Source organism: Sinocyclocheilus anshuiensis, unplaced genomic scaffold (genome assembly GCF_001515605.1).
Source record: "Sinocyclocheilus anshuiensis isolate Anshui unplaced genomic scaffold, SAMN03320099.WGS_v1.1 scaffold633, whole genome shotgun sequence".
Classification (NCBI taxonomy): Eukaryota; Metazoa; Chordata; class Actinopteri; order Cypriniformes; family Cyprinidae; genus Sinocyclocheilus; species Sinocyclocheilus anshuiensis.
Genome location: NW_015539860.1, coordinates 270,509 through 279,678, shown reverse-complemented (window position 1 = coordinate 279,678; position 9,170 = coordinate 270,509). Strand labels below are relative to the sequence as shown.

The 9,170-nt window shown below is 37.9% G+C and overlaps 1 protein-coding gene across 1 annotated transcript in view; it reads left to right on the top strand.

The window, feature by feature from the left end:
* Positions 1 to 9,170, top strand: part of LOC107684912 (guanine nucleotide exchange factor VAV2-like) — a 157,842-nt gene that overhangs the window by 94,438 nt on the left and 54,234 nt on the right. Inside the window, exon 4 of the mRNA XM_016481294.1 lies at positions 8,681 to 8,749. Within this exon, the coding sequence (XP_016336780.1) occupies positions 8,681 to 8,749 (69 nt within the window). The remainder of the gene's footprint in view (positions 1 to 8,680; positions 8,750 to 9,170) is intronic.

Genomic DNA, 9,170 nt, shown 5'->3' with positions numbered 1-9,170 from the left:
GGGTAGGTTTAGGTGTAGGGTTGGTGTAGGGCAATAGCACATACAGTTTGTACTAGGGCTGGGCGATATGTCAAAAGTATCTTATCGATAATCGCTTTTAAAAATATCGCGATATCCGATAATATCGTAACACCCACAATATAATATTCAGTGTTGGGCTGCCGAAACTCTGAACGCATGCATGTTGAGGGGTGAGCTGAGAAGCCTACTAATGTCTTCATCCGTTTGCAACAAAACTATATTTTGTTGCAAATGAATTAAGAATTTATAGTGCTATATCTCAGCTTAATTAAACATAATTATATTGTATACACGGTTTACAAAATCTGTAAAAAATATTGCACTGAAATGTGTGCTGAAGGAATTTACGTATTTTAATTATACCTGTCATGTTTGTGGTTTTTCATCATTATACAGTCTGTTTAAATAAATATTCAGAAACACATGCAGTGCTACTTTTTGTCTTTTTTCTGTTTAACTTTTATTAAACTGCAGCTCAAAATAGAATAGGCCTATACCCTAAATAAGGATAAATTATATTGGAACGCATCTCCAAAATAATCGCATACACAGATGCACGTTGCCATTACAGTAGTCAGCGCCGAACAACAGGCAAATAAAATATAAACGGAGGTTACAAAAGTGATTCAGTCAAGATCAGTGAGGGATTTTCTTTTCTTTTGTTCTTTGATTAACATTATAATGACTGGCGGCAGCGGTATTGTATTTATGGGGTATTTTGATATAATTCTGTGTGTATTTGTCCATTCGATTGTGTAAGAACGTGAGAAAGAGAGCTCAGTCCAGTGTTCGCATATATAAGAGGCAGCTTTTATGCGTGCACTTTGTGTGTGTGAGTGCACAGCGCGCGAGTGCAGAAGTGAGTTCTATTTCGTCTTCTTGCAGTTGAATCTTTTGAAATCACAATAAAAGCGCATACAGAAATCGAAAAAAATAAAAAAATAAATTAAAAAAATAAAATAAACACACAGGGGCAGGGTCTTTCTTTCTCACACACACACTTTTACTTCCTCACACTTTATTCATAGATTACATGTGCTTATCTCTCACATGTGCAGGATGTCAGCCAGTCACATGTGAACAACGGCTTTTCATGCATAATGCCATACTGTACTTTTTAAATATGCACTAGCTACATCGACTGTCATGCTCAATTCACCTTGACCTATTTACACATGCAAGATGATTGCTGTGTATTAAAAATGCACACACACACACATGCATGAAAGATGGTGGTGTCAGGTCTTATACAGATACAAGCATAACAAAGGAATAACAGAAAGCATAATGTACAGTAGAGGTCGACCGATGTATCGGTTTTACCGATTGTCCAACCTAGCTATCGGTATCGGCAAAATCCACTATCGGTCGACCTCTAATGTACAGTACATGAATGGTTTTACTCCTGGTGCTTGATAGAAGATAGAAATTGGAGAGCAGATTGAAGCTGCCTGTAAGCATCAGATAATCCTCCGCATCCACTCAGCTCTCTGCTTTATTGATTCCTGTTGTGATGGACACTGCTCTTCTATGCAATGTGAAAGTGCTGTATCTCACTCAGTCTTTATCAAGTCCTGAGAGAAAACCAGAGTCTGCTGGTGGAGTGATCAGATGGATGCTGTCCTGTGATCATCCTTCCAGTGATGTTCCAGTATGAGCTGGACAGGATCAGTTGCTCTGGGCTGCTTTGGATACCAAGGGATTACTGAACTCATGCTTTTATAGAAGATCAATATAATCGTACCTTTTACTTGCAGTTTTACTTGGATGATGCAAAATCACAGTCATTACTGTTGAGAGAAAATAAATAGGAGATATCAGGAGAGATTTTTAAGGCAAGACAAGTTTATTTATATAGCACATTTCGTACACAATGGTGCATTAATCATATTTTTTCAAATAACACTCATTTTACATACAGCACACAGTGAAAATGACATGAATATGACAGTGGGAAAATGCATAAAGCACAGCATAATTTAAAATCACTAGATTAAAGTTTGTCAATCGCGCGTCTCTAGTCAAGCAGAACTCTCCTCCTGTCAGCATTCAATTCGCACGGACCAACCGTCACCCAGAGAACACGCGATCATGCAGGATACACATACACACTTCACGAAATCTCACAACTGGACCCGACTAAGTTTGCAAGGTTTTTGAAATTGGATATAGCACATTTCGTACACAATGGTAATTCAAAGTGCTTTACATAAAAGAAAGTAAAATAATCACAAAAATAAAACAAGGAATTTAAAAACTTTTTAGTCTTTAAATTAGAATTAGATTTTACAGAATTTAAAATGTAGCATTTTATTTTTTATTAAATTTAATTAATTTGCATTATTTTCAAAATGCATATTTCTAAAATCAAATTAAATTTAGTGCAAATTATCTTAACAACACATGGTAATATGAAAATTAATGATACATTTAAACAAAAAAAGCTTCCTAAATGACTGTAATGCTTCTTTAAGGATGTGTAAATGTGATGTATAGTTGTATAGTTCTTTCAGCATGAATGAGGAGCTTATCTGTTTTTGTAATCATGCTGCAGTATGTTTTCTAATCTTGTAAAACCTAATAGAAAATGAATCAGTTTCACATTTTTTCCCCTGCACATTCGTTCACTTCATGGAACAAACTGCTTAAATGCTTCAGATGTTTCAATATTCTTCAACCTCTTCTGAGTCGTCGCTTTCGGAATAGAGAGCAAATATCTGTTTCTGAGAAATAAAAACCCAGGGATACTGTTTGCTTGGACATAAATGAAATTGGAAAGAGACTGATGTGTTTCAGGCTGTAATCACTGAGGGACAGTGTTGGGGGTAACGCATTACAAGTAACGCGAGTTACGTAATCAGATTACTTTTTCCAAGTAACTAGTAAAGTCTAGACAAACATTTGTGTGTCTTTTTTTATTGCTGAAGTGTGTTGAAATTTCTTCTTCTGCATTCTACTGTACGGTAGTGGTCGACCGGTATTGGATTTTTGACTGCTGATGCCGATATCTTGGAAAGCCTGGTGGCCGATAAGTAACGTAATTAGTTACTTTTTTATGGAGTAACGCAATATTGTAATGCATTACTTTTAAAAGTAACTTTCCCCAACACTGCTGAGGGATGGGAGCAGCTTTCATATTACTCTGATTTCTAATGATCAGGTTTGCCACAGCTTTTGAGTTTGTGTGTGTGTGTGTGTGTGTGTGTGTGAGTGTTCATGTTTATGGATTAGTGTGTGGGTTTGTTTGATTGTCAATGTACGGCATGTCCATGTTTATGCTGCTAATGATGCCTGAGGGTTTATTAAGGAGTGAATGATTTGAACTAAAACAAAGACTCATAATTGATCCTATGTGAATGTTTGATGTCAACTAATTAGGCACACCACAGTAGAGTATTGTGATGAGATCTCTATTTAGCACAACACTTGGACACCCATTAATGCATTTGTTTCTTGTGATCATTGATAAATAGATAGTTGGATGGATGGATGGATGAATGTGGAAAATAGTAATAATAAAGAATATGTGTATGTGTCCAAATTGGTGTAGGTGATGTAGTTCAGTGTTTCCCAACCGGGGTGCCGCGCCGTCTGTCGAGAGCAGGGGTGCCAGCACACAGTGAAAATGACATGAATATGACAGTGGGAAAATGCATAAAGCACAGCATAATTTAAAATCACTAGATTAAAGTTTGTCAATCGCGCGTCTCTAGTCAAGCAGAACTCTCCTCCTGTCAGCATTCAATCTCGTGCTACTGCAACAAAATTACCCAACTGTAAAATCAAAAATACACAGAGTGAGCAAAAATTTGTGAGATATTGAGATATAACCGATGAAGTTATAATGGTAATTAAACAATGTTTACATATGAATAAAAGCCTACATTAAAATCTGTCATATAAATTGGTCTCCTCATTAGAAATTAGCCTACTGATTGCCTCCATGGACAAAACAATTAATAATATAAAAAATATCTGACACACATATACATATATATATGACACATTCTGCAGTTCTTCCCTGCTGTACCGAATATCGATACTTTTCAAAGTATCATATTGAAGTTAGAAATTCAAATATTGTGACAAAATTAATTTTGTAGGGTGCCACAAATTTGTTAAAATTTCCAAAGGGTGTCGCGACTAAAAAAAAGGTTGGGAAACACTGATGTAGTTGGTTAAACAGTATACAGCATTTAACAGTTAGAAACGGACTCTGGAACTAGAAAGGTATGTTATAGATAAATGTGAAATGATCTATAAGTAACATTTTTCCCAGCTAGATCCCTACAAAATGTTCCTTGATTTAGATGTAATTTGCATAAAGTTTAGATGAGCAAACAGTGGTATTTATTCAATCTGTAATTATGTTTCAAAATGTTCATAAATGCTGGAAAAAAACATAGAGATACAGTAAATAGCGAATCTGTAAACTGTTGGTTTACTGTTGCTTTGACACAAGATACAGGAAAAACTGTTTAATTCACATGATTAATTAGCGTGACATTTGTGAGCAGGTTTAACCCTCTTTTATTATAAACGTGTCTGTAGCAGATGAGAAGGAAGTGCTTTTGAACCGAGATGTTTAATTAGTGATTCATTTGATGAAGCCTTGTAAGCAAGCTATTTATTTTGCTATCAGCAATTATTACATCATGCGATACAACATATTTGTGTTATGAGTTCAGGATGGTGATAATCGTTCTCGCTCATCAAAATGCATCTGAGTGAACATTAATGCTTTCACCTCAAAGATGTAATGCATCCATTTGGAGGTTGTTTTCCTGCTGACAATGACTGTAATGCATTGTAATAAGGAAATAAATGATGTGGCCACCATCTACAATTGAGCTTGTCATGGTGCTGGACGTTTTGAAATCTTTTTACGTTTGATTGCATGTCCTTAGGTGGTCCTCTTAAGTGCATGCTTGAACACAACCCACACAGTAATGCATACTGCTCTATTCATGTCTGTTTTTATATTTCACATGTATGTGCGTTTATTTGACATATATATATATATATATATATATATATAGCCTATGCATCCATATGGTCTGTATTTGTCTATAGGGCTGACTGGCAGCATCTTTAACGTTAAAGGGGTCATATGATGCGATTTAAATTTGTCCTTTCTCTTTGGAGTGTTACAAGCTCTTGGTGCATAAAGAAGATCTGTAAAGTTGCAAAGACTAAAGTCTCAAATCCAAAGAGATATTCTTTATAAAAGTTAAGAGTCAACCACGCCTACCTAAAACAACTCGTTCTAACACGCCCCCACATGTCTACGTCACGATGTGGGAAGATTTGCATAACGCCGCCCAAATGTTCACGCAAAGAAAGAAGGCGTAACTTTTATTCTCGCTGTAGTATTGTTGTTGCCGCCACTGCCATGTCGTGAAGGCGCTGTGTGTTTCGTTGTGAAAACGAAACTACTTTATTTGGCCTTCCAAAAGAGGACGATAATCCGCTTCGTCATGCCTAGAGCTGATCTGTGCTGGTCGCTGAGGAAATACATCAACTTCGCGCTTGCTGCAAGCCCGCACGCCGCCGCCTACTCAAGCCGGCCTCCGCTCACTCTAGCCGCCGTAACTACTTTGTTTGGCGATCCAAAAGAGGACACGACTAAAAATCAGTGGTTAAGTTGTATTTACAACACTGTTCCAGAACAGTTCAATCCAAATTTTCCAGTGTGTCCAGAGCATTTTATGGAGGACGTTTCCTGATCCTGGTAGAGTAGACTACAATGCCGGCTGTTCTGACTCACAGACTGTAAGTAAGTTTTTTATATTTAAAGAATTTGCCACTGACGATTCAAACGTGAGTTTTGAGCAGTGTAGAGTAGCGTTTGTAGTTTGTCATTTCTCCGATCACAAAGGATAAGTCATTATAATCCGTAATTATGTCCCCACTGGATGCAAGAAATACCTCGTTTATGATGGGTTTTAATGTTTTTGTCTTGTCGCTCCGGCCGGACAGGGCATCACAGTATGGTAAGGGGCGTAACATTTCCGTCACACGCTTGAGGTATTTGGCCAATCACAACGCACTGGATAGCCGGCCAATCAGAGCACACCTCGCTTTTCAGACCAATGAGCTTTGTAAAAATCGACGTGTTTCAGAAAGGCGGGGCATAGAGTAGAAACAATAATGTACAGTATGTGGAAAATAATGTGTTTTTTGAACCTTAAACCGCATAAACACATTTCATTACACCAAATACACAAAATAATGTTCTTTTTAGCAACATCATATGACCCCTTTAAAGCTAATAGTGATGTACTCTGTTAGCTGTCAGAGAGCACCTCTCTCTCTCCCTCTCTCTCTCTCTCACTCTCTCTCTCTCTCTCTCTGTCCATCAGAAGGCATAGCATCCTTGAGTGTCGTGTTGTTGGGAGGTGTGAGGTGAAGAGTTGGTCACATTGTCAGGGTGTATGTGTGTTTGTTAGTCTGCTATTGTGTGGGTGGGGATGTCCAAAGCATTGCTTAAGAAAGGGGGTTCTTTGTGCGCCTTTGTGCGCCTGATCTAAAAAAAAAAAGTGACAGTTTGCTTAGATCATGTGTTAAAGCCATCTAGTAATATGACTCAAGGTCAGAGCCTTTCCTTCCCTAAAGCTCTGTATGTCTCTCACTCTCTTTTTCTCCCTCCAACACTGCTGTTTGACAGCTCCGTAGGGACAGGAATACAGCATAGTTATGATTGAAGAGCTGGCCTTCTGTCAACATGAGGTTGAACCTGATTTTTACATTTTCTGAAGAAAATGTCAACAGTTTATGCCTGTGCATAACTCACTGTCACAATGCAGGGGTATTGTGGGTAATTGTCAGGGCATTGCTGTTTTTAGGTAGATTATTATGTAGATATTTTGTTCAGCTGCCCTTGATATTTAATAAACACTGCCATCTTTAAACAGTCAACGAGGAGACCTGAGTGAATGGAAGTCAATGGAAAAGACTATTAAAACTGCTTTTGTGTGAAAACAGTTCATTATACTTAATCATCAATACATTTACTACCTTTGTGCTAATCTTCAACATTCACTTCGTAGAAAAATTGAAAAAATGAGAAAAGTTCATCTAAATAAAGCCAGCTTAATTTTATAGTTCCTAATATTGAATGAAATTACTGAACAAATGATTTTCTGCTATAAACTATGATTCATTATTCAACATTTAGTTCCTTTCCTGGTGATTGACAGGATATTCCGTTCCCTGTGAGTATTAATGATAGCGATTTATCAGTGATACTTTCTGCAGGTGTCACTGTGACCATGGCAACACATCAGACATGCAGACAGGTTACATTGATATGCCAGTTTGTGGCGGCAAGTAACTTTACACGTGAGTCTTAGAACCGCTCATTCAAATGATTCATTCAAAACACTGATTCATTCACAAACAAAACAGCTGACCATCTTAATGAGTGAGTTAAATTAATTTGTTCAAAAACACTGATTCAGTCAGTAACAAAAAAAGTGAAAGTCATTGAAATGACTGAATAATTCAAGATGCAATGGTTCTTTTGTTGGTTTATTTATATTTATTTACCTTAATGGAGCAAAAAGTATTTGGCAATGTTGAGTCTAAAACTGAGACTGCGCAAACATTTGCGTAAAGTAGTGTCACCCTTTTGAATACAGCATTAATGAGCATATATATAATTATATCCATGCTTTTTGGTTGCTATGGTATTTGGTAGGGTGGTTGCTAAAGTGTTGCTGGGCGATTGCTAGGGATGGTTGCTAGGTGGTTGTTAGACTGTTCTGAATGGTTGCTTAGAGGATGCTTGGGTGTTCTGGTTTATTTGAATCTCTAATAATTAGCCAGAGTAGAAAAAATCATCTTTAAGGAAGTGAAGCCACATAAAAGCCTGTGCTGTGCCATTTACATATTAAATGCATATATAGGTCATTTCATTTCACACAAGAGCAGCAAAAGCATCCAAGTTAAGAATTGGCTCTTTCCAATCATGATGTGAAGAGCTCCATAAAGCCATGATGTTTTGTGTTGGGTAGAAAGACTGCATTATTCAAAGGTGTGAATCACGTCTATTAAATTGTTGTGACTTTGAGGCATACCCTTTACACGCTAAAGTGAAAGTGACCAGGCCTGCCTCAAAATCACTTTATTTTCCATGCCTCATGTTTTTTGCATGCTGCACAGCACCTTTTGCCCCACATAATGTGTGCGATTAAGTGATTTGATGAGATCTCTGGAGGAAGAGCCATGCCATTAATCGAATAATTGATCGGTCCTCCATTTGCAGCTTTCTAATTGGCCGGTGAATGTTCATGAGCCCTGGATGTAAAACCCCAGTGGGTCGGCTCTCTGAGGAGTCTAGAGTCTGACCCGCAGTTATTAAGAAAAGGGCTGAAGTGTTTGCGTTTAGGTGTCCCTGCCAAACTGCAAGAGCCTGTGTCATTCAGTCCTGCCACGGCCTTTTCACTGTGCCTGCTGTATTCTGTCGGAAATCAGATAAATGCCTTTGAAACATCTGTCATATTGTTACAAATGTCAATCATGGAGTTGCTGGACGGCTCATGAATAAACCCACCTGTTGAATTATGGATGTTATAGCAGTCAATCGTGCTATATTATTTCCTTCTCTGTGTGCAGTGGCTAATGCTCTCTTTCTCATCTCTTTTCTCTCTCTCCCCAGGCCCTTTCCATCAGAGGATACAGCGCTGAATGAAGATGATGTGTACCGGAGCTTGGAGGAGTTGGCAGAGTAAGTGTTTTAAATCATAGAAATAGAGTATTTTGGCAATTAATTAGTGGTTAAACGGATGGATCGTAGTTGATCTGTGATCCGTACGGACCAAGCCCCACGGTTCGGCACGCATGTGATCCGCAGATTAATTGCAAAATTTAACCATAATAGAGTATTATCATTTATCATCGTTTATCATTTGTTCGAATTTACACAAGCAAGCGAATTTTAAACAATTCCAGAGAGAAAAGGCGAAAGGGAACTCAATTCGTTACTCACACGCTGTTCTCTACGCGCACAGCCACACACACATGAAGCGCGCACACGCGTTTCAGACGGCGCGCGAACACCGAACTGAATCCACTTCTGAATCCTCTGAACAGACACATATACATAAAATTATGACAAAATACCCATCTTGACAATCATTCAGGTAAAC